The sequence below is a fragment of the Neophocaena asiaeorientalis genome, unplaced genomic scaffold (assembly GCF_003031525.2).
Source record: "Neophocaena asiaeorientalis asiaeorientalis breed wild unplaced genomic scaffold, Neophocaena_asiaeorientalis_V1.1 scaffold504, whole genome shotgun sequence".
Taxonomy (NCBI): Eukaryota; Metazoa; Chordata; class Mammalia; order Artiodactyla; family Phocoenidae; genus Neophocaena; species Neophocaena asiaeorientalis.
In genome coordinates this window covers 3,433,610-3,455,953 of record NW_020174438.1, presented here as the reverse complement: position 1 = coordinate 3,455,953, position 22,344 = coordinate 3,433,610, and the positions used below count along the sequence as shown (strand labels likewise).

The 22,344-nt window shown below is 50.2% G+C and overlaps 1 protein-coding gene across 1 annotated transcript in view; it reads right to left on the bottom strand.

Annotated features, from left to right (window-relative positions):
* The window catches only part of GALNT18 (polypeptide N-acetylgalactosaminyltransferase 18), a 338,519-nt gene that overhangs the window by 167,482 nt on the left and 148,693 nt on the right, over window positions 1-22,344 (bottom strand). The window contains exon 2 of the mRNA XM_024757098.1: window positions 5,344-5,536. Coding sequence (XP_024612866.1) covers window positions 5,344-5,536 — 193 coding nt within the window. The remainder of the gene's footprint in view (window positions 1-5,343; window positions 5,537-22,344) is intronic.

The window sequence follows — 22,344 nt, the reverse complement described above, 5'->3', positions numbered from 1 at the left end:
CAGGAAGCAAGAAGGCAAACCCTGTCCAGATCTGGCAAAGGCCTCACGTGGGGTGAAGTCTAGGAGGCTCACCAGAAGAGGCAACCACTGTCCTGTCTCCCCTGGGTCTTCCCACCTGGATGGCCAAGGGGCCTGCTCTGTTCTTATTAATATAATGCAGGAAGAATGAATGGCACTTTGACTTCCCCGAAAGCCAAGTGTCCTGGTGCCCGGAGGAAATACGTCCTCTCTCTGCGTGGATCAAAGACCCCAGAGGAGGCTAATGAAACTGTGGCATTTCCATTTCCCATGTCCTTCTGAGGCAGGAGATAGATGGGCCTCAGGCTGAGCAGCTGGAGTTTGTTCCCTGGGGACAGATACTCCAAAATAGCCAGAGGGAGAGAGGAGCTGAGTCCCGCCCAGATAAAAGGTAGAGACCACATATGTCTCATTCTTGAGGTCAAGAAGACCTTCCCGACTACACATGCACAGAAAAGATCCTTGAAGATCAAAAAGGGAGTGACGTCAACCTATTCATAGGCTTCTTCGCCAGAATCCATCTTGGCTAAGAGATGGGTGCGTGCACACGGGATGACCCTCATGTAAACCAAATAAGGGCTCAGAACCAGGCAAAGCAAGATCACTGCCAAGAGAAACCCAGAAGAAATACCCCATATAAGTGATTCAAACTACCACGAGGGGGCTACTCTCTCTCTGAGTCCACCCGTGTGTGCCTATTCACACGTACTCTTTTTTCCTCCCAATAAACACTTTACTTGTTTCACTACTTTCCGTCTCTTTGTAGAAATTTATTTCTACAAAGCTGATGGGCCAGAGCCTTGTCACTGGCCACTGGTCCCTGGTGGTCTAATGGCTAGGGTTCAGCGTTCTCACTGCCGCGGCCTAACTTCAGCCTCTGGTTGGAGGACCGAAATCCTGCTTCAAGCCAAGGCCACCTGAGATGACTTCCATCTCCAGGGGAGAGTGGCCAAAACTGGTAAAGGGAGGCTCCTTGCAGACGTCAACCTCCAGGTGCTGCTTTCCTGAGCAGAGGCCCCAGGAGGACAGGGCTTCTGTGGGTGTCAAGTGCAGTCCCTGACTTACTAGAGACCTACATGGATGACTCCTTCCCAAGGAGGCAGGAGCTCCTCTGCAAGTTTTCTGATCACTTGCCTTCTGATCCCATCACCTTTCACTCTGGATCCCACTACAGTGTAAGCTCCTTGAGGGTTCTGTCTGACGCTTTACCGGGTACCTGGCACACACTTGGTGCTCAATAAATATTTATTGGATGAATAAACTAATGAAGCCTACCTAGCAACCAGTTGGATGGATTTTTTTCCTTCTAGTTACCTCTCGCCCTGTGTATAAGGCGCTGAGCACACTTTGGCCCTCTCTCAGCCAGATGACAAGGTGGTCAGATTACCAAGAAAGGAGATAAAATAAGGGCCCAGCCAGAGGTGATGGAAGGGAGGGTAGGGAAGAATTTGGGACACCCACTTTCTGGTCCAGGAATGAAGCCAATGAGCATAGCATCAGGGTTAGAACTTGGCAAAGTCAAGAATACAAAGAGCAGGGCTTCCCTGGTGGCGCAGTAGTTGAGAGTCCGCCTGCCGATGCAGGGGACGCAGGTTCGTGCCCCGGTCCGGGAGGATCCCGCGTGCCGCGGATTGGCCGGGCCCGTGAGCCATGGCCGCTGAGCCCACGCGTCCGGAGCCCGTGCTCCGCAGCGGGAGAGGCCACAACAGTGAGAGGCCCGCGTACCGCAAAAAAAAAAAAAAGAAAAGAATAGTGCAGAATCCAAGGATGCCTCCAGGGGCAGAAATCCCCAAGGGCAAACAGGAGGTAAAAGGAGGAAAGGCACAGGAGCTGGGACTGAAGCAAGGTACACCTGGTGTGATTCTTCTAGAGACTGTCCTTAGTCTGGCTTTCTCTCCAGATGCTCCCTGTACCCCTACCCACCTTGCTCTAAATCCCAACATTTGCCATCGCTGAGGTTTCACTCTATGCCTTGATAACAGCTTTGAGCTTCACTAAAACAATTTTTCTACTTCCTGAACCAGATAAGCCAATCAGCTCCATGCTATACATTGTTAAAGCAGGCCCCATCCCCAGTAGAATGACACGAATGGACACCTCACGGCAGTGAAACACAGCGACGGTTACAAGCACAAATTCTATTGCCAGATTGCCTGAGTTCAAATCCCAGTTCTGCCACTAGTGACCTTGGGCAGATTACATAATCTCTCTGCGCCTCAGTTTCCTCTTGTGTAAAATGGAGACTAATAATAATACTATGAAATAGTAAGAAATACGTATATTGATCTCTGCCTCCAGTTCCTGACAATATTTATTTAGTCTTTGACCCATAGCCCCTAAATCCTTTGTAATTTACTGAGTGAAAGGAGTATCTGACACAGAGGTCCCAAATCCTTTAGAATTTCCTGGGTGATCGGAGTATCTCTTTTTTTCTCAAAACAGATAACTTTTTATTGAATTATAGTTGATTTACAATGTTGTGTTAGTTTCAGGTATACAGTAAAGTGATTCGATTATACATATATGTATATATCTATTCTTTTTCAGATTCTTTTCCATTATAGGTTATTATAAGATATTGAATATAGTTAGTTCCCTGTGCTATACAGTAGGCCCTTGTTGTTTATCTATTTTATGTATAGTAATGTGTATCTGTTAATCCTAAACTCCTAATTTATCCCTCCCCCCTCTTTCCCCTTTGGTAACCATACGTTTGTTTTCTATGTCTGTGAACCTATTTCTGTTTTATAAATAACTTCATTTGTTTTTTTTTTAGATTTCACATACAAGTGATATCATATGATATCTGTCTTTCTCTGACTTACTTCACTTAGTATGATAATCTCTAGGTCCATCCATGTTGCTGCAAATGGCATTACTTCATTCATATATATATGTGTGTGTAGAGATATATATACACACACCACATCTTCTTTATCCATTCATCTGTCGATGGACATTTAGATTGCTTCCATTACTTGACTACCGTAAATAGTGCTGCTATGAACATCAGGATGCATGTATCTTTTTGAATTCGAGTTTTCATCTTTTCCAGATGTACGCCCAGGAATGGGATTGCTGGGTCATATGGTAGTTCTATTTTTAGTTCTTTAAGGACCCTCCATACTGTTCTCCATAGTGGCTGCACCAATTTACATTCCCACCAGTAGTGTAGGAGGGTTCCCTTTTCTCCACACCCTCTCCAGCATTTGTTATTTATAGACTTTTTGATGATGGCCATTCTGACTGGTGTGAAGTGCTACCTCATTATAGTTTTGATTTGCATTTCTCTAATAATTAGTGATGTTGAGCATCTTTTCATGTGCCTGTTGGCCATCTGTATGTCTTCTTCGGAGAAATGTCTATTTAGGTCTTCTGCCCAGGTAGGAGTATCTTTTGATCTAATGAGGAAGATTCTTGGCAGGCTCCTGAATGAGGGCTGGTCACCAGAAAGACCAAGACATGATTAGAAGTTTGGAACTTTCAGTCCTACCCCCCATTCTCTGGAGAGAGGGGAGAGGCTGGAAAATGAGTTAATAATCAATCATGCCTACGTAATGATGCCTCCATAAAAATCCTTAAAATATGGAATTCAGAGAGCATCCAGGTTGGTGAGCACATCCACATATTGGGAGGGCGATGCACCCCCAACTCCACAGGGACAGAAGCTCCTGAGCTCGGGACACTTCCAGACCTCACCCTGTGTCTCTCTTCATGCGGCTCTCTTCCCATGGAGCCCCTCACAGGGTAAAAGTCACATACCTTGCAACAGTTAACAGAGCCCTTCTCTGCAATTCTTAACCTGGGCTGTGCATGGCAATCACCTGAGAACTCTAAACAACATGGGCACCGAGTTCCACCTCTGGAAACTCTTGCCCAATTGGTCTAGGGTAGAGCCTGGTATCAGGATTATTTTAAAACTCCCAGAGGAGTTGAAGGTGTAGCCAAGTTTGAGAACTACCAACCCCCCACCCCGATTTGATCTGCTTCCTGTTGCCCCTCTGATCTCATCTCCAACTACTGCCTTCTAGTTTGCTCTGTTCCAGCCACAGGGACCTCCTTCCTTTTCTTCAAACATGCCAGGCACATGTTGACCTCAGGAACTTTGCACATGCTGGTCCCCCTGTCCAGAAAGTTTTTCCTCTGAGTATCCACATGGCTCACTTCCTCATCTCCTCTAGGTCTTTGCTCAAATGTCACCTTCTTAGTGAGGCCTCCTCTGACCATCTCATTAAAAATTCAACCCCTCCTCCTATTCCAGGCTGTTCCAATCTCCCTCTTCCACCTTACATTTCCCCACAGTACTTACTACTACATTTCCCCACAGTACTTGCTACATAGGTGACTTTGCTTTGTTTATTATCTGTCCTCACCTAACTAGAATAGAACACAAGCTCCCCGAGGGTAAGGATTCCTGTCCGTTTTGTTCACTGCTCTATCTCTGGGTCTAGACTATTCTGGCACATAGTAAGTGCTCAATAAATACCCTTTAAATGAACATATACTCTTCTCTCCCCTTGTAGATCCTCAGCTGCTCTTTCATCTCTAGAGCCCAGCCAAGTTCTCCTGGGCCAAGAAAAACCACATCCAACTAAATGGCATACATCAGGTGCTCAATAAATGTCTATGAAACTGAACTGAACTCTCCTTCCCAAAGAATATAGCCCTCAAGCCCAGCAGCAAGATCTTTCCTGAAAACTCCAGATATAAGCTCACTGTGGTTTGCAGCTTTTAAGAAAATTTTAAAAATAAGGGGAAAGTGGAGAAAAGAAGGTGTTGGTGGGGAGCTCACAAAAGTTAATGAGATCTTCTCAGCTATGGTACATGCCCACATTTTTAATAATTAGGAGTAATAAAAATTCTAACTGAACCTTAAAGGAACATCGTCTCTAACGAAGAGAGAAGTCAAGACAGACTTCTCTGTTGGGTGTAATGACTTGTTAGCCTCAGAAGATGGATGTACTTTAAAAAACTAATTTACAGAAAAAAAGAATTGTTCATAAAAACGCAACTGATTGGGTTAAAATGACTTATTAACAGGAATGCCAGATGATTCTCGTTCCCTTAAGGATTAAATTAGGTTATTAATCCTTCAAATTTCTAATGGAAGAAAGCCTTCCCCCTGCTTAGCAGATGGAGAAACTGAGGCTGGGGGAGTAGGGAGAGAGTGACTTGCCTGACGCAGGCCAAGTGGGCAGACCATGGCTGAAGCCAGGAAGAGACCCAGGAGTCCAGACGCCAAGTCCTAGCTCTGTCCCCAGCACTGTGGTGACCCCACCTCCCCACCTGCAGGTCAACAAGGGCCCGGCCACTGACTCTGCTCACCCACTGGGTCTGAGGTCAGGCAAGGGCCGGTCGAGGGGTAGGCGGTCACTGAGGTAGGCATTGTAGCCGTAGTACTGGAACTGCTTCAGGGCCACACGCCGGCCTTCGGGGCTGAGCTCCTGGCCCCAGTGTGCAAACAGAGAGGAGTCTGTGAAGGGCTCAGCCTCTGCCTCCTCAGGTTTGGCGGGGGCCTCTGGAGAAAGAAGGGATAAGGAGACAGTGGGTCAGAGCACACCCCTGCACATGCCATGACAACCCCTTTCCCTTCCTCACCATTGCCTTGGGTAAAACAATCTTAGCCCCAGCTTTGGGGGTGGGGGAAGGGAGACTAGAATCTTCACGCGTCCACAAACTCATGTATCCATCCATACATCCATTCACCCACCCAACAACCACTAGCGCAACGGATATAGAAATATACCCAACAGGGTCTGCTGGGAAGCCGATGGGTGTGATCCTGATGCCCCATGGCTTTAAGTTAGAACCTTTTCCTTTCCCGGTCTGCCTTCTCATCAGAGATGCCGGTCCCAGTCCACGAATGGGACTTCTGCTTCTCTTTCCCCAGATCGCACCCCCATTCCATGCCAGCTCTGAACCTGTCCCACACCCAGGTCCCTGAGCTGGGCATCTGCTCCCCTGCCCAGTTCTTGCCAGTCCACCTCTGTCTCCACTGTATGGTCCTGCTGTGAGTTTCCTGGTCCCATCGTACAACATTCACCTGGCTGCAAGGACCCTCGGCCAGACTGCCTCCTGCTGCCTCAGGCTCTGCCCACCAGGACAGGGAATCATTGGCACAGGGGACAGCCATACCATCCCCAAACCTCCACGCACTCTGGGCACTGCTCATTGGATCCCTGGTAGACTTTGTGGGGGGGCAGTGCTCACACCAGGTCAAGAAGAGCTCATCGTTTTCCTGGAAGCTTCCAAGAAAAATGGAAGAGGCATTATCACTTATAAGAGCAGAGGCTTGGATTCAAATAAATCCCTGCTCCACCATTCACTGGTTACATGACCACAAGCAAACACTCAACCTCTTGACGCCTTGATTTCCCCACCTGTAATGTGGGAATAATAATACCCACCCACCACCCCCAAGATCTGTGAGGATTACTTACGGTCATGTGTATAAAACACTTGACTCAGAATAAGTGCACAACAAATGGTAATCAGGGTTGCTATAGCAAGAGGAGCCCGGAGGGTCATTTAAGTCCTTTTATGGCGATAATGGGTAGGTCTTGCCAGGACATAGGCTGACAGGTCAAGACTATGGAATTCGTTCCCAGGGACGGGTAGTCAAGCCCACCATTCAAGGTCAGCAATCAGAAAAACTGGATAGAGATGCCAAGATCACTGGACGGCGCCTTCCATGCTCATAAACATGATGTAAGAGACAGTTAGGAGCCTGGAATGAGACAGGGACCAGGAGGAAGCAGAAGGGGCATTAGGAACAGGAGAGGCAGGCTTGGCACACTTGCCAAAGTCCCCTCAGCTGTCTGTATGGAGCCAGTAGGTGCATGCACACCTATGCTAGGTAACTTAAAGGTACAGGCCGAGACAGGCCAGGGGCTAGGGTTCCATGGTCTTCAAGGTTGGAGAGCTCAGAGCTGCAGACCACAGCTCTTAGCACCACTTCCTCCTGACGGACTCTTGGAAGAACCAGTCTGGGAAGCGGAGGAGGCCTATAGGAGTAAGAGGGGGATCCTTCCAGCACCTAGGAAGGGGTGCTGCAGAGGGAGGAAGCCCCCATCACTGGAGGCACAGAGGGTGTCATGGACAGAAGGGAGCCGTTGTAGCTCCCTGCAAGTTAGAGAGCCGAAGATTCTGAAAGCAGAGCGAGCACGCCGATGCCGGAGACCTTAGTCAGAGAGATGCCAAAACTTCTGTAAATGGAGCCGGGACTCGCAGGCGCTGGGTGAAAGTGTGTATGCACCTCTCCTCTTCGGGGGCCATGTCCTTGGGACATACCCCAAACTGGAGATCCGTGTAACTCCTGGGATAACTATCACGGCTAGCACTTGCTGAGTGTTTACCATGAGTCAGGCTCTGCTATAAGCATTTTTCACATATCGACTCAACTCACCCTACCAGGTGGGAAGTACTACTGGCTCCATTTTACAGATAATGAAGGTGAGGCACAGAGAGGATGGGAAACTTGCCCCAGTTCACTCGGAAGGAAGTGCGGTAGCTGAGGTGCAATCTCAGGATGTCTGTCCCCCGAGGCAGTAGTCCTAACCACGAAGCCGCACTGCCTCTACAGAGCAAAGGGCTGGATAGAGGTGAATTCCAAAGACAAACATGACCTATCATCTCAGTTACCAATTTTCCTTAAAGATACAGGAGGAAACTCAGATATGTTAAACATATTAGGATGTATTAAAGAGTAAAATGCAAACTACATGTGCATTTCTATGACAAAGCAAGAGCTTTTAGGACTGTGGTGCTACTCAAAACTCCATCCCAGAACTCAGGCTGCCTTTGGCCCCCCAACTAGGTACGCTTGAAGGGCAACACGGGGCTCGCCTGATCCTGAAGGTCCTTGTTATCTCTCAAAAGATGGATGACTCACTCATTTGGAATGGGGGGTAGTAATAATCTAAATCAGTGAATCAACTGAATCACATAATATTTAACAGAAATGGAGTTTCACTGCTCGCACATACCTAAATGGATATTACCAAGTAAAATGAGATCAGTTAATGAAAAAATTATAATTCACAATTAGGCCAGTGTTTCATAAAAATGGATTATAAACATATTAAAGTCCTGGGTTCCATCACATGCTCCTGCCTTTTTACTCAGTATGGGTACAAATGACAACAAACTTGAAAGCAGTGGGTCCTGAATAATGAGTCGGGGCGTGACAATGGGAAGAGGTATATTTGTTGAATTTCTGCCTGAGCGAAGCACGGTGCTAGCTGATGTCCTTACACAAGGTTATCTCTGTCATGCTCACAGGTGTGGACTCCATGAGAACAGGACGACCTCTGTCTTGTTCCCTGCTGTATCTTTGGCTCCCAGCACAGTACGTGGCTCTTACAAGGGGCTCAGTGCATCATTTTAAAACAAATCAGTTAATAAGTACCCCATAGTGGTTAGTTATTAGACAAGAGGAAACCAAAGATGAAGATGGTAAATGACTAATCTGAGGTCACCCAGTTTGTCAAGGGCATTGAAGCTTTCCTCTGCATCAGGGGTGGCAAACTATGGTCTGAGGGCCAAATCTGGCCCACCATCTATTATGTCAATAAAACTTTATTGGAACACATCACATTCACTTGCTTACGTGTTAGCTATAGCTGCTTTAGAGCTACAAAGGCAGACTGGGTATGACAGAGACCATATGGCTTGCAAAGTGGAAAATATGTACTTTCTGGCCCTTTAAGAAAAAGTATACTGACCCCCTGCTCTACACCTTACATGTGACATCTCTTAGGTAAGGAGGCTTTGCCTCTGCTAATCCATTCATTTTGTTTCCTTACGAGCACTGGCTGTAGAGACAGAATCCATACTCCAGCTCGACCATTTGCCAGTTTAGTCTAGCTTATCTGCACTTTCGTTCCTCATCTGGAAAGTGGAATGGATACTAAAAGTACCTTCTTCATAGGCTGTTGGAGTGTATTCAATGAGCTGGTCCATGTAAGGAGCTTAGCACAGTGCCTGGCACATAATAAATGTTAGCTCAGTGGGCATCAGCGGCTAAGGACCCACACAGCCTCACAGCCCACCGCGGTGCTCTTCCACTGACACTTCTTGAGTTCAGATTACAAAGAGGAATGGCCTTGCCCTGAGGTCCCAGTCCTGGAAGATGCTGCTGTTGTGTAGCCCCCACATGAAGGGTTTCCATGTCTACAAAGAGTGGCCTCCCCTTAACCAGTCCTAGACCCAACTCCCCTCACTCTCCACTAAGAAAGCAGACCTACAAGGAGGACCATGTCTGACGTAGTTGGAGCTGTAAAGAGGCCCCAGGCAAGAGCCTTGGCTGGGTCCTCTGCAGGGGGCCAGGGGAGTCTGGACACATCTGGTGAGGGGCCAGACCCACGGATGTCTCTCATCCAGGGATGAGACCCGCCCCCAGGAGCAGATGCAGGCTGTGGCCCCTGCTGGGGTTCAGTCCTACTTGGCCATCCCTGACCAACTGAGGGGGTGACCAGAGAGAGGTGTCTATGCAGGGGGCTGAGGGCGCCCAAGGGAAGAGGTCACTCATGGCACAGATGAGCAGGGCACAGTGAACTCAGTCCGGCGGCCGAGCCAGTGTTTGGAGGATCCTTAGAACAGCACAGGGGCTGTGGTCCCAGCCCATTCTTCACCCAGCCCTGGTGCTTGTCTGTGTCCTAGGGAGAAGAGGCTGAGAGGGAACAGTGAAGGGCCATTTCACCAGACAGCCACACACGGGGCTCAAGTGGCACCTGTGTAACGCCCAGGCAGGGGAGCTATTCCTCTGCCTTCCCTGACTCACCACAAACAACCACGTGGTGTGAGCAGGAAGTGTGCCCCAGTGGGGCCTCAGGAAGCCCATCGGCTGGAGAGACACTGCCATGCTATGCCCCTCTCTGCTCGGGACTTCCCATGGCCAACTGTCTCTCTCAGCCTCTGGACAGATGGCTCTACAGAGCAGAAACTGGAGAACAAGAACCAGAGCTGTCAGGGCCCCAGCAGGCCTGGGACGGCCTGTGGATGGGGAAGGAAGAACAACAGTGCAGACTGTAAGTCTGAAAGGCCCCGGATTGGCCATATGATTTGGAAATAGTTTATGAACCTACAAGCACGTATGCCGAAGTGCCACCTACTAGCCATCACCAAAGGTACTGTCCAAAGTGGCAAAGTGCCACTCAAAAATTATTTGAGGTCCACTGAGGAGGGGACTACAGACTAATCTTGGGTGTTTGCTGCAAAACCTTTGCCCCCGGAGCTGATCCCCTCGTACACTCTACCCCAATTCCATTGCACTGGCCCTGCCAGGTGGTGAGGCCAGGCCATCGCAGCGGCCCTGTGATATAGGTTCTATCGTTCCCATCATAGATGAGAGGAAACTGCAGGTCAGAGATGTAAAAGAACTTGACGTTGAAACCATACTCCTGACGGCAGCCCCGCCTCCATGTCATGGGCGAGATACACTGTCTGGCTTGAGGACTGGAAAAACTTCAGGTCCCGGGAGGCTGCTCAGATGGCCTGCACTGGTTCACAGCAGTTGTTAAACCACTGAGATACCTTCACAGCGCTGGTAAACAGCTGCTTCCCAGAGTCCCTCCGGGTGGCCCTCTAACCCCAGCTGCTCTGGCCCTTTTCTTGGAATGATCCAGATCTTTCTACCAGCCAGCAACTGAAAGGTGTATGCCCGGCCCGCCCAGGAGCCCCGTTCATGCACATTGGTTAGCGTCTGTGTCTGGCTGGATAAGTACAATTTGACCATTACTTGCTCGAGCCCTTCCTCGGAGGCCCCTGTGAGAAAGATTTATGGGTTTCTGGAGACCTTTCACTCAGCTCATCCATTCCCCACGTGAGTGCCTGGGCGTCACTGTGCATGACCTGTTTTCCAGAAAGTTCTGCCAGTGATCACAGAGGGCATCCAGGAAATGCCACAATATGGTCTCAGAGACACACCCACAGTGCTTGACATGCAGCCCACTAATGAGAGCAGAGAATTACCGATTCAGGTCCTGACAGCTTCCATGCTAATTCACGGAGACAGGAGGGAAGTGGGGCAGGGAAGGAGCTTGCGAAGCTTTGAGCAGTTAATGCACCCAAGGCCGCAGGGCTGAGCACCGAGCCCAGGCTCACCAGGCAGGCACGATGAGCATGTCTGGAGACCCAGCCAAGCCTGTGAGGCTCCCGGAGCCGCTGTCGGAGCCGCTGTGCTGAAAGCAGGAGTACCTGCGTGAGGGCAGCTGTTTCAGAGAGCAGCCCGCACGGGGGCTCGCCCGGCTGCTTTTGCTCCAGAGTCTGGGCAGTGCTGAGGCTGCACAATGGAGTGGTAAGAAAATGGGTTTGGGAGTGAAACAGACATTGTGATGCTGCCCAGTGCCACCCACTTCTGACCACCTGTCCTCTCTAGGACCACGTTCCTGGAGATCCCCATCTTTTGAAGCTGAGCCATTTTGTCAGCTCCTGTCATGCACTTCAGTGGAAACTCAGGTGCTGGTGACTTTTTTGGAGGAGCTGCAGGAGAGGCTGTAGCCCAGACCTCTCCCAAAGCAAAAACCCAGCACCTGGCTCTGCCCTTGGATTTTAGGATGAATCCTAAAGTAGCAACAGAAGGGGCTCATTGCATGATTGTTGCTGGAGGTCAGAGTGATTTGGGGCTGGACAGCAGGACTGGCCAAGCTCTACCGAGGGGACAGACAGAGCCACTTAGGACGTGGCTCACATGGCTGAGGACCCTTAGCCCTCTGCCCACGCTGGACTGTGTGCTCATTGGAAGTGGCAGCTCTGCTTCTGGTCCCTGTGTATGGGCGCCTTTAGGACTATTACCCCAGGAAAGCAGTGGAGCCCTCTTGTTTCTTATGGTTTTTCTCGGTTTCCTATATGCCCCTCTTTCAGGCAGAGCTAAGAAGGCTTTGAGGGTGGCTGGGGTGGGGGGCCTCACTCTGCCCTGCAGCCAGTGCTATTCTGGTTTCTGAAGCTTTGGTGTTTGGTGGTGAGATCCAGAGCCCAGGAGCAGGGAGGTGTGAGGAAGCAGGACAGCCAGGCCGGTGTCCCAGGTAACTGCCTGCCATGTGCACCGGGGCCTTAGGTCTAAGTTCATCCGGGGGACAGGCACAGACTGTCCTGTCTCCTGGTCCGCCTCCAGGAGTGTCCTGGGGTCCTCCTCTCACCCCACAACTGGGTCTCCTCTTCATTGTTTCTGGACAAGCTCCACAGCCCAGCCCTGCAAGTCCCCATTTCCTTTACTGTGAGACAGGAACAGACTGCCAGGCTGCTGGGGAGAGCCACTGTGAGTCAGCTTTTGGAAGGATGAAGGCTAAGCATTAAATAATGGAGCCAGCAGTGCTGAATATCCCAGATAAGAATTCATAAAGGCTGTTGCCTTTCCTTCCATTCCTTTTATTTTTTTTAACAGCTTTATTGGGGTGCAACATACATACCATAAAATTCGCCCTTTTCAAAAGTACAATTCAATGGTTTTTAGAAAAGTTTTCTTCCGTTCTTGAGATGTCTTGTTGCATGCTTTATTTGGGGTTAAAAGGAAAAGGGCTAATTGAATATCCCGAAATGTACGTTTGTATCACCTGCCTGCTGGCTTCCCGCTGATGATAAGGGACCACTCTTCTCACTAAAGAGCCTGATGCCTGGGCCCCGCCAGCCCGAGAAGCCCAGGCAGCCGCGTCTGCAGAGCATCAAAGCCAGTTCATCGGAGCAGTGCTCGTGAGGCAGGATTCACACCACCACACAGCGGGTGGTTCACCCCAGCACAACAGCGGCTAGTCTCTGCTTGCCGTCGGTCGGCCGTGCCACTTCCACGGCCCGGGATGTGTGTCCACCTCCCTTCTCTTCCATCAGACCCCGGTCCAAAGTGGAGCCCCTCGGCCTGTCCCAGCCAGAGTGGGGCACCGAGAGCCTGTGGGAAGCAGGTGGTCCTGAGAGGCAGGAGGCCTCAGTCGACCCTCACCTCCAACACTGGGCAAAACCCCGTTTCCCAGTCTGTGAGAGAGACCCAGTGTTTGTGTTCCATCAGAGAGAAAAAGGAGGACTTGAGCACATCATCGTGATGCTTTTCTTATACCTCGAAAAGCAAGACATTACGCCTCCCCTTGTACTTGGGCTCCTAAGGGGAAATTTTCAGATGTCTCATGTGCTAAGAGCCCTACTAGTAAAGAAGCGAAGTATTCTGTTAAGTTGAGGATCTTCCCCCGTCTCCACCTCTAGGCGTGCATTAGGACACAAGCTGAAGGTCTTCTGCCAGCAGCCCCTGCAATTAGACTTTCTCTTCCCGAAAGAGAAAACTAAGAGAACTGCTAAGAGAGAGAATTGGGATCTGGCAGGAAAGGGCTTGGAGATCATCGGAAGAAACGAGCTCTGACAGACAGCCTCAGGTCCCACGCCATTCAAATCATCTGCGTAACAACTTCATTCGTCTTGGCAAAGACAAATCCGGAAGACCTTCCTCTGGCACCTGAAGAGCACCTCGGGGAAAGAAAAGCAGCTTCCTCAGAATGCCTCCCTACCAGGCAGGGTCAGGCCTGCACGGCGAAGGGCAGCCTCCTGCAGGTGGTCTAAAGTCAGCTCTGCCCTTGACCGGCTATGCGACCTTTGTCAATCTCTCTGAACCTCGGCTGGCTCATCTATTTGATGAGGATAATAATACTTCTCACTCACCGCAAAGATTAGGTGAGTTGGTGGCATCAGTAAAGCGCTTAGCAAACTGTCAGACTCCTGGTAAGTGGAGTAGTTCCCTGCTGCTGCCGTAACAAATGACCACATATTTAGTGACTTAAAACACAAGTTTATTATCTTGCAGTTCTGGAGGTCAAGGGTCTGACAGGGTCTCTCTGAGATAAAATCAAGGTATTGGCAGGTCTGTGCTCCTTTCTGGATGTTCTAGAGGAGAACTCTTGAATCCTCCTTTCCAGCTTCTAGAGGCCACCTACTTTCCTTGGCCCATGACCCTCTTACTTCACGGTCAGTGCCAACAACAGTGGGTTAAGTCCTTCTCGTGTGGCATCCATCTGACCTCTTCTGATCTTCTCTGCCACTTTTAAGGACCCCATGATTACAACGGGCCCACCTGGATGATCCTGAACACCCTCCCTATTTTAAGGTCAACGGATTAACACCCATAATTCCATCTGCAACCTTAACTCCCCATGCTATGTCAGGAAACATATTCACAGGTTCCAGAGATTAGGATGTACAGATCTTTGTGAGGGGCACGTTATTCTGCCTACCCCAGTAAGAGTTCCATCATTGTGGGGTTTGCTATTTATAAAGGCGCGATTCTAATACTCTGCTCTCAGGGTTGGAACCCTAAGACGCAAAGGAAAAACAGCTCACGTTTGTCGAGAGCTGACCATTCACCAGCTCTCGGCACAGCGGCTCTCTCCTCCCTGACACTGCACTGGGACTGCACGAGGGGATACACACAGGCAATCAGGGCAGGGCTGCCAGCCAGGTTCTACAAAGGAGCAGGTGCACGTGAGGCCAGCAGGTGGCCGTGAGCTGTGGAGGGGTCTCGTCCATGACCTTGAAGCCACCTTGGCCCTGCGTCCCTCATACACCAGCTACTGAACAATGAACGAGAGCCTGGATGGGGTGAGGCAGGTACTGCAGCAATCACCCTCCTGCCTCTCCGCTTCTTTCCCACCAGCTCTGACTGAACTGTCCCCGTCTCACCGCTGGCCCTGCCTCTGCTGCTGTGCTTTGAATTGGTGTTGGCAGTTGGTTGCCCAAAACTCTGGCTTTCCAAACTCCGTAAAGCTGCAGTTCTATTGTCTTGGGGGGGTTTCTCATGTGAGAATCTGAAAAATTGCCCACTGGTACATACATAAAACAATCTGCATTCAATTTCATGGGAGTCATGAGAAGCAGTATGATATACCGCAGAGATGGGCAAACCTTTTCTGTAAAGGACCAGCAGTGAATATTTTAGGTTTGCAGGTCTCAGGGTCTTGGTTACAACTACTCAACACTGCCCTATCTCTGGAAAGCAGCCATAGGTGATATGTAAATGAGTGGGGGTGGCTTTGTTCCCGGAAGAGTATTTCTACAGCAGGCAGCAGGTCAGATTTGGCCCCTGGGGTAGCACACGCTGCGGCTCCTGGCTACTGCATCTACTAGACGGCCAGGTCATAACTGCTCTGTGCCTCAGTTTCCTCACTAGTAAATAGGATAACAATACCTGCCTCGTTGGGTCGTAGAGAGGAACGGAGGAGTGAACCTGTGTCCACTCAGAACAGTGCCTGGCGCCTTGTAAGCTGGGTGAAAGCGTTAGCTAGGATCTGCCTGCTGGTCAATAGCACCTGCCTCCAGGACACTGGCTCTGAATCAGCTCTCTGCCTCGTTCCATGACAGCCCACTCTGATTGCCCAGGTACTGGCCTCATGGGACACAACGCTAGCCCACCTAATCCAGCCCCAGCCTGGAAGGACAAAGGTAGTTACGATCCTGGATGTTCAAGTCACTGAGAACAGGACCCTGGGCGTGGCTGGGACAGAGGACAGAGGAGTCAGGCACCCTGGCAGGGGCTGGCAAGGATGAGAAAAGGCTAGGACTCAGGAAGGGTGGCAGGTCCTAGCAAGAAACTAGAGAAGGAGTCAGGGGTCTAGGGAGAAGCACAGTCATTCCATTCTGGGCTGACATGGCAGGCAAGGAACAGGAATTCGTCCGACTCTGTGAGCTCACTCCAGATACTCTGTGATGGCCTCTTGCAGCCAGACACATCTCACACCTGCTCCCTTGCCAGCCTGGGACTACCGTGCCCTCTCCCCCCTGCACAGGGTGGGTTCTGGGCCTGGGTGTGGCTAAGCTCACAGCTGAGACAGCTGGGCAGGTAGGGATAGCCAGAGCTCAGCGTGTGTACACACACACTCACGGAAATGGAAAGGGACTTGATTAGAAATTATGCAGAATGCCAAGTTTTTATGCTCTGAGCCAACCACATAAAGAACATGTGAAAAAGTCATTTTAGGGAGTGACAAATGTACGTACCTCAGGAACCGGGATTTATAGGTGCCATTATGTGCTACTTTAAAGCAACCCTTTAAACCTAGATTTCTGCCTAGGAGATATAATGAACTCTGAAGCACATACCATCTTTTTTTTTTTTCCTGAGAGCTGTCAGCCTGGAGCTGAGCACCCGGACTTCTAAATATACACTTCACCATTCACACATAAAACACTGTTTCCACACATCAATTTCTTGGAACGAACTAGCTGGTGACCCTGTTGATGTTAAAGTGGCATGCTTCTCCGGGCACAGATGCACAGATGGGAACAGCTGGACTCGACAGTGAGAAAGAAATGTAGTCCTTTGCAGCATGGCAGCCGGCAACCCAGACCAACTTCAGACGCCTGCGACAGCTGCAGCTCTTAGGTGCCGGGACAGGCTACAGGAGGGTCCTTGCTTTGGGAAATCTACAGCCTGAGGTCAGCTGGGAAGAGTGTGTCCCTTCCTCTGTAATATTACTCTACCCTTTCGCCTCCAGTCTCAGCCTCTCCAGGGAAGCCTGCCGGTTTCCAGTGTCTTTCTTCTGGTCTTAAAGGGACAGTCACGTGCTGCCTTGCAGTGGCTCCCAAACGTTAACAGGCATCAGACTTACCCAGAGGGCTTGTCCAATCAAGGATCATGCTGGGCCCCCCTCCCAGAGTTTCTGATTCAGCAGGAGGTCTAGGGTGAGGCCTGAGAATGTGCATTTCTAACAAATTCCCAGGGGATGCTGAGGCTACTGGAGGGGCCTCACTCTGAGAACCAGGCTGTAGAGGTGACTGGAATCACAGGCCTCCTTCTAGCCCTGGCTCTGCAGCTCATTCACTCTGTGAATGGGCAAGTCGCTTCCTCTCTTCAGGCCTCAGTTTTCTTCTGGGTAAACATAAGAGGGTAGGATGAAATGCTCTATAACAGCGGTCCCCAACCTTTTCGGCACCAGGGACCAGTTTCGTGGAAGACAATTTTTCCACGGACAGTGGAGGGGGTGGGGAGGTGTTGGTTCAGGAGGTAACACGAGCAATGGGGAGCGATGGGGGGCAGCAAATGAAGCTTCACTCGCTGGACCACCCGCCCCTCCCCTCCTGCTGTACGGCCCGGTTCCTAACAGGCAGCGGACCGCTACCGATCTGCAGCCCAGGGGTTGGGGACCCCTGCTCTATAAGACCCTTTCATGTTCTCAAATGTGATTCTAAGGTGGTTCAGCTCATACAGGAACTGGTGGTTTCCACTTAGGAGCAGAATGTTCAATGGTACCCTTAAGCCTCTAGTTCAAATTTTTTATTTTTTAAATAAACAAACCAAGGTCCAGAGAGGTTAAATGACTCGCCCGAGGTCACACAGCTCGGTAGCTGCTGATTCTTGGACCAGAAAAGTAGACCAAGCCCCTGAATGCCCTCATTCCCTGCTCAGTGCGTTCTCCACCACCCATGAGGATTTCTGCAAGGCAGCTCTGGGGACAGACAACCTGCTTGACCGCCAAGTCTTTCCAGTACCTCTGAGGAAGCCAAACCCCAGAGCCCGAGCCTTGGACAAACCAGCAAATCCTCCCTCAGACACACCTCACCAAGACTGGTGCCCGGGTCTAGATCGGCAGATGCACCTGCAACCTATATGTCAGGCTGGCAGGGAGGTGAGAGGTGCTCTGCAGGTGTGGAGGGAGAGGATATTAATCACCAGATCCCAGGACTATTAACCAGGCTCCCAGAGGAGATCACAGCTCCTGTTTTGCTCAGTTATCACCAGCTGTATGCTCACACACACATAGTCACAGCAGCCCACAAAGGCTTGTCCAGAAAGCAGATTCCTCTAGTCCCAAGGGGCTGCTCACGGCATGGAGGCAGACCATTAAAAAGGTGTCATTTCAAGGATGATAGAAGAACACTTGTAAAAACTCCACTCTGGTTCAACAGCCACATCTGAATCTTTAAGTGCAGTTTACAGTGGAGAAGGGAGTAGCAGCAGCCAGGGCCTGGGGGCGGTCTGCTCACAGGCTCCCAGGTACCTGGGCTGTGGGCACCCCAGGGCCAAGCACCACCACTCCCAGGAGCTGTTGGCTCCCTGGACATCTTTTCATTGCTGTCCTCGGTCGTAAATCTCCCAGCCCAGGCAGCCACGGCTGTATTTCAGCGAGGGAAAGTGGATTTGTCCTTCGAAAAAAGTTAACAAACAGGCCCTCCCAACCCCAGGCTCCTGCAGGACCAGGAAAGGCTTTGAATCCACGTCAAAGAAGCCATCAAAGGAAACAGGCCATTTCAAACAAAATCCATTTCTCGAGCATGACGGTAAAAATATTTATCACATGAAAGATCACATGTGAAAACCCTTATGATGTCTTAACGCTCTGTATTATGGATGCAGCATGTGTCCAGCGGAATGTGTGCAAAAAAACCGTCATGCCTGTGACTTTGAAAGAGGGAAAAATTAGTCCTTTCCATGTGGCAAATTCTTAATTTACCAACCCAGTCATGCTGCATGGGCACCTGAGGCAAAGGAAGGAGGTGGGCCCGGCGTTCAGCCAGACAAAATAAGCAAGGGCTTCAGACAAAGAAAGTCTACATGTCCGGGACACGGTGAATAGGGGGTCCCACACTTATCTATCTCTGTCAGCCAGGGGCCTTGAAAAGCATCCACCCTCACGCCTCATGTAAAAGGTCAGACAAGGCCACTTCAGTGTGTCTCAGGATTACCCACAGGGTCTGAACTTTCTTCAGGCACCTCCATAATCACGAGCATTTGCTGTTCAAATGGATTTTCAAAGTGCATGATAAAGCCTGTTCCTACTCCAGGAAAGGATCACGAGGGGGCAAGACAGACTTCCTGGGAGGCCCGAGTTTCTCAGGCTCAGATCTGAGGATGAAAGCTCTGCTCAGAGACCTTAGGGCACTGAGGTTCTACCTCCATGCCATACCTCAAGGTTGGTGAGTGACCAGAGAGGGCACTGGGATGCACAGCCTCTCATGGATCCACGAGCATGTCCTTCTCTTCGGGAAGGAGATGCACCCAGTTCTAATGCCCTTTCCTCCGGATGGGTGGCTTAGAAAGAAGCTCCCTTGTAGGCCCTGGCACACTGAAAAAGACACATGGGCTTGCCCTACCTTTCTGGGTACCCACAGAGAGGTGGATATTAAACCCTATGCATTTGGAGTTATAAATCAAAGTTAATTCACATACTCAACAAATTGCATCGAGATGCAGTGTGCAGAGGTAGCCTAGTCTGGAAGTGAAGTATCAGACCTCTGAGACACACTGCTGGAGTCTGGAACTTGGCTTCACTCCTTGCTAGCTGTGTGACATGGCACAAGTCACTTAACCTCTCTGTGCCTCAGTTTTCTAATGTGGAAAAATGGGGATAATCATAATACCTGCTTCCTTGTGGGGACTGAATAAATTAATGTGGGGCTCTCACATTCTGTGTGCTATATAATCACTGGTAATTGTTGCTGTAGCTATGGGCAGGTACTATGCTGGCTGCCGGGATAGAATTACGAGCAAACAGTGGGGAGTTTATGAAGTGGTTACGCATCGCTTTCTCATCTTCCTCACCAGAGTCAGGTCCGCAGAGTCACTTAGAACACAAGCCTCCTCCATCCTCCCTAACAGGACGAGAGGACACAGAGCCCACTGGTACCCTGGGGTGGGGTGCCTTGGGATGCCTGAGGAAGGCCGGCCTCGGCTTTCTGCTCCTCACCCCATTCCTGCTAAGGTCAGGAGAGGAAGGGAAGTCGGGGAAGCCACATGGGAGTGGGGGAGACCAGTGCCACTGTGTGAGGGCCTCTGTATCAAGACAGATCTGCCTGGTTAGGGAGTTGGGTGGGAGGTGGTAACTTTTCCTCCTGGGTCAGTCTGTCACACTGGGCAGACTTGGGCTAGGACATGGGGATTCCAACCCTATGGGACTGTCGGCAGGAAACCCCAAGGATTCCTCATAGCATGGGTGCTGATCTCTCCAGGTCGCCCTCTGCTCATGACCCAGTGGGATGGCACCTTAGCGGTAAAAACCAAGGCAGTCTGGAGGGTGAGGCTGAGAGGTAGAGCTTGGGCAGGGTCCTGAGGGTGGCCTCTATGAACCAGAGACACCTGGAGGTGACAAGCTCCTCCACTGTTGGGGATCATGAAGGGAAGGTCCCCAGACCCCTCACACACCCACACCACTAGCCTTTTACAAGACACACCACAGTTAGCATCCTAGACCACGGACTTGGGCAAGGTCAGCCCCATGTTAACCTCCTCTCCTCCTGCCAGGCCCCAGGAGGAGGAATGGAATTGATGGACAGCGCGTGGGCTCTCTTGTGGGGAGGGGCTCACCCTGCCCAGATGTCCTGCCCCCTGAGCCCTTGTCTCCCTGCATACCTCACCAGTACACTGCTGAGCACGGCGGGTCAGAAAGCTCCCAGATGCAGACATGAGGCAAAGTCAGAGCCCAAAGGACCCGCAGGAACCATTCATCCAGACCAGTGCTCTTGGCCTGTTTTTGATTATAACCTACAGTAAGAACTACATTTACGTCTAGTACATGCATGCAAACATACATAAGGGAAACTACAATTTACAAAACAGTCTTTAGCCTTACCATATGTGACTAACTCTGGAATATTCTATTTTATGCTACAATATTTTGTTAAGAACGAATGCTGGTTGTGACCTAGGAAATTGATTCTATGACCTACTAATGGGTTGTGACCAGCATTTTGCAAAACAATGATCCAGAGCAATGGATTGCTACCTTTTATAAATCAACGCCTCCTTTTCATAAATGTTAAAAATCCCTACCCTCCTTTCATATTCTTTGAAGTGTGAAAATAAATTAACTATCACAACTGAACACAAATAAAAATAATGGCCATTTTGGAATCCGCTTCTTCAAAGTATGCATGCCACCTAACCCTACTTTCCAAAGACTTTGATATGGACCACCCCATAGGGAGAAGATGCCCCCCACAGTTGAAAATAACCTAGTTAAGAGTGGTTTTCAAGAGCTTCTATGGAGCCCCCTTGGGGAAAATGGACCCTGTGTTGGGGGAAGGGGAGGGCTGAGGTCCCTCTTTCCCCTTCTACCATAGCTGCTTTGACTGAGTCTGTTTATATGTTAGGGTTTTGTATAGGAAACCCTTTAAAGAAAGGGTCATTGGCTAAAGAAAATGGTTTGAACCCCAGAGGCTAGTGAGTTCATCTGTCTCATTTCCCTGGGGAGAGAAAGAGGCCAAGTCATTCATTCCATCAGAAAGATTCAGGGACTTGCTGAAGATGACACAGAGAGGCAAGGTTAGGGCAGAAGTGAGAGGGAGACAGGACAGAAGGTGAGACCTGGTCTATGGCCACACCACCCTGAACGTGCTCCAGCTCATCTAATCTCGGAAGTGGGACCTGGGCAGGGTATTCTCAGGTCTTCAAACAGTTTCAAAAAGACCCAACGATAAGGACATGCACAACGAAGGGACCCAATTCCTTGGCTTTGAGTTCGATTTCTAGAGGACTCAGCATGGAAAAATACTAAGTCAGAAGCCCTGCTTAACAGCTACGTGTGACTTTGATAAATAAACGTGGGAAAATGAATTGGTCATCTCTGTACAGGGGCAGTGTGTCTGGAGGAGAGCATCTTCTTAACCTGGGGTCCAGGAGGAGGGAACCTCTCGATGAAGAGAAGATAGAAGAGGGTGTGTGTGCATGTGCTCAGAGAGGGAGGACGGCGGGGGGAGGTGAAGAGGGTTCTGCTGGCTTTTCCACTAATACACAGAAGCCGACGCCAAGTGTCAAGCTCATGGCTCTGCGGCATCCACTACATCGGCTGCTGCTGCCCCAGGCTAAGTCATCCACCATTTGATAATCAGAACACCCCCAGGACTGGCTGGTTCCAGCTGCAGCTGTTACCCTCTGCTCCTTCCGAGGGGCTTTTCTGACCCAGAGCCAGGAGAGGCAACGTGATAGAGGCTCTTCTCTGGACTCCAGCAAAATCCTCTGAACACAGCAGATGCTGCCATCCATGCCTATCTGATGGCCGTCCAGAGGCATCAAAGGGAGCCACTCGGTGTTCTGGAGTGAGCCCAGGTCCAGGCCGTGTATGTCTCTTGAGGGTTGGAATCAGCCCAGAAGACACACCCACACACACCCATGCACCCACAGAGCACAGACAGGCACTGTCCCTGAGGCTGTGGCTTACCCGAGTTCCCAACCCTGACTGCACATCAGTGCTAACTGGGGAGCAAACAACAACAAAACTACAAATGCCCAGGCCTACACCAGACTGACCGATTCAAAATCTCTGCAGGTAGGGTCCAGGCATCCTTTCTGTTTGTTTCTTTTTTTTTTTTTTGCGGTACGTGGGCCTCTCACTGCCGTGGCCTCTCCGGTTGCGGAGCACAGGC